This window comes from Lepus europaeus, chromosome 9 (genome assembly GCF_033115175.1).
Source record: "Lepus europaeus isolate LE1 chromosome 9, mLepTim1.pri, whole genome shotgun sequence".
NCBI classification, from domain to species: Eukaryota; Metazoa; Chordata; class Mammalia; order Lagomorpha; family Leporidae; genus Lepus; species Lepus europaeus.
The window spans coordinates 11,738,297-11,740,116 of NC_084835.1; the positions used below are offsets into that span (position 1 = coordinate 11,738,297).

Consider the following 1,820-nt stretch of genomic DNA (forward strand, 5'->3'; position numbering starts at 1 on the left):
CTCCAAAAAGAAATAACTCATTGTCCTGACTTTAACACAAAAATAATATAAAAATAAGGAAATAATTTTCAACGATGGCAATTTTATACTCCAGGTCCTGTGTCAGCCCTGCAGTGGAAAATATTATCCCATTATAACTGGCAAGTGTGTAACTAGAAACACAGTGGCTTCCAGAATAGTGTGAAGTGGACTACAATATTCACAGGTGAAAAACGGTGCAATGGGGTCAATCCAGACATTTTCATGAAGGTAGGAGTTGTGATAGAGACCAACAAAGGTCTCAGTATTTGCAATAAATAATTTTTCTGAAATTTTATCAGACATAAACTAAGTGCTTTACCTCCCCTCCCCACAAAGGATGAATAAAAACAATATACTTTTAAGTTTGATGGCTGTAAGAAATGGCTTTTACTCTGAAGTCAGCATTGGGATCACAGCCAACACCTTCCTTCTTCTCTTCCACGTCCTCTGGTTCTTTCTCAAGCACAGGCCCAGGCCCACTGACCTGGCCATTGGGCACCTGGCCCTCATCCACCTGGTGATGCTGATCACTGTGGGGGTCATAGCCACAGACATATTTGAGTCTCAGGAGTTATGGGACAACATCACATGTAAAGCTGTCATCTACTTGCACCAGGTGATGCGGGGCCTCTCCCTGGGCACCACCTGCCTGCTGAGCGTCCTCCAGGCCATCACCCTCAGCCCCAGGAGCTCCTGTGTTGCAAAGTTCAAGCACACATCCTCCCAGCACAACATGTGTGGGTTTCTCTTCCTATGGGTCTTCAATTTGTCCATCAGTGTTCATTTCTTCATTTCTACCGTTGCCACAAAAAATCGTACCTCCAACAGTCTTATGTTTGTCACTCAATCCTGCTCTCTTTGGCCCCAGAGCTACTTACCCAGGTACACATTTTCCATGATAGCGATCTTCAGGGATGTCTCCCTTATTGGGCTCATGGCCGTCTCAAGTGGGTACATGGTGACTCTCCTGTGCAGGCACAAGAGGCAGTCCCAGCACCTTCACAGCACCAACCTCTCTCCAGGAGCCTCCCCAGAGCACAGGGCCACCCGCACCATCCTGCTGCTCATGAGCGTCTTTGTGTTCCTGTACTTGATGGACTGCATTGTGCACTCCTTCTCAGGGATGTGGTGGAAAAACGACCCGGTTCACCTCTGTCTCCAGATGTTGGTGGGCAATGGATATGCAGTGATCAGTCCTTTTGTACTAATCAGTAGTGAAAAACGAATTAGCAAGTTTTTCAAATCCATTTGGGAGGAGAGCAAGTGTTTAATTGTCCATCAATAAAAACTTGTTGTCTTTTTTTGAGCAAATACTATGAAGAGGGGAGACAGACTAAAGGCATGAAAAAAGAATTCAAAAGAAAGGCTCTAAGGTTACTTAACATCATAGTTAACTGTCAACAGGGAATCAGCACATGGTATGGATAAGAAAATACTGAAAGTGGTAGTTATTTAAAAAACCAGAAATATTGGAAACGAAGCATTCAATAGGTCAAACTGAAAACATAGTGCAAACCTTTAGAAACAGACTTGTGAGACTGAAGATAGACTATCTGATCTTCAAACAGGTCTTTTGAAATATTTTAGAAAAGGAACAGGGGAATAAGAAAAGAATTAGCAAGCCTGAGCCTGTGGGATACCATCAAATGACCAGATACACAATTTCCAAAATACGGAAAAATTTCCAGTTCATGCAGTTGAATTAATATCATGAAAAAGCAACTTAGAGATTCAGTATGATACCGAACAGAATTCCAGGGAATTTTTTCAGAAAACTAGCAAAAGCAATTCTGAAATTC

The 1,820-nt window shown here is 42.6% G+C and overlaps 1 protein-coding gene across 1 annotated transcript; it reads left to right on the plus strand.

Annotated features, from left to right (window-relative positions):
* Window positions 1-388: 388 nt before the first annotated feature.
* On the plus strand, window positions 389-1,306 carry LOC133766198 (vomeronasal type-1 receptor 90-like). Its single transcript, XM_062199916.1, has one exon. The coding sequence runs from the start codon at window positions 389-391 to the stop codon at window positions 1,304-1,306; it is 918 nt and encodes a 305-aa protein (XP_062055900.1).
* The last annotated feature ends 514 nt before the right edge of the window (window positions 1,307-1,820 follow it).

Excerpts from the sequence above, each read along its gene's own strand:
- LOC133766198 (XM_062199916.1), top strand. The coding sequence starts at position 389 with ATGGCTGTAAGAAATGGCTTTTACTCTGAAGTCAGCATTGGGATCACA.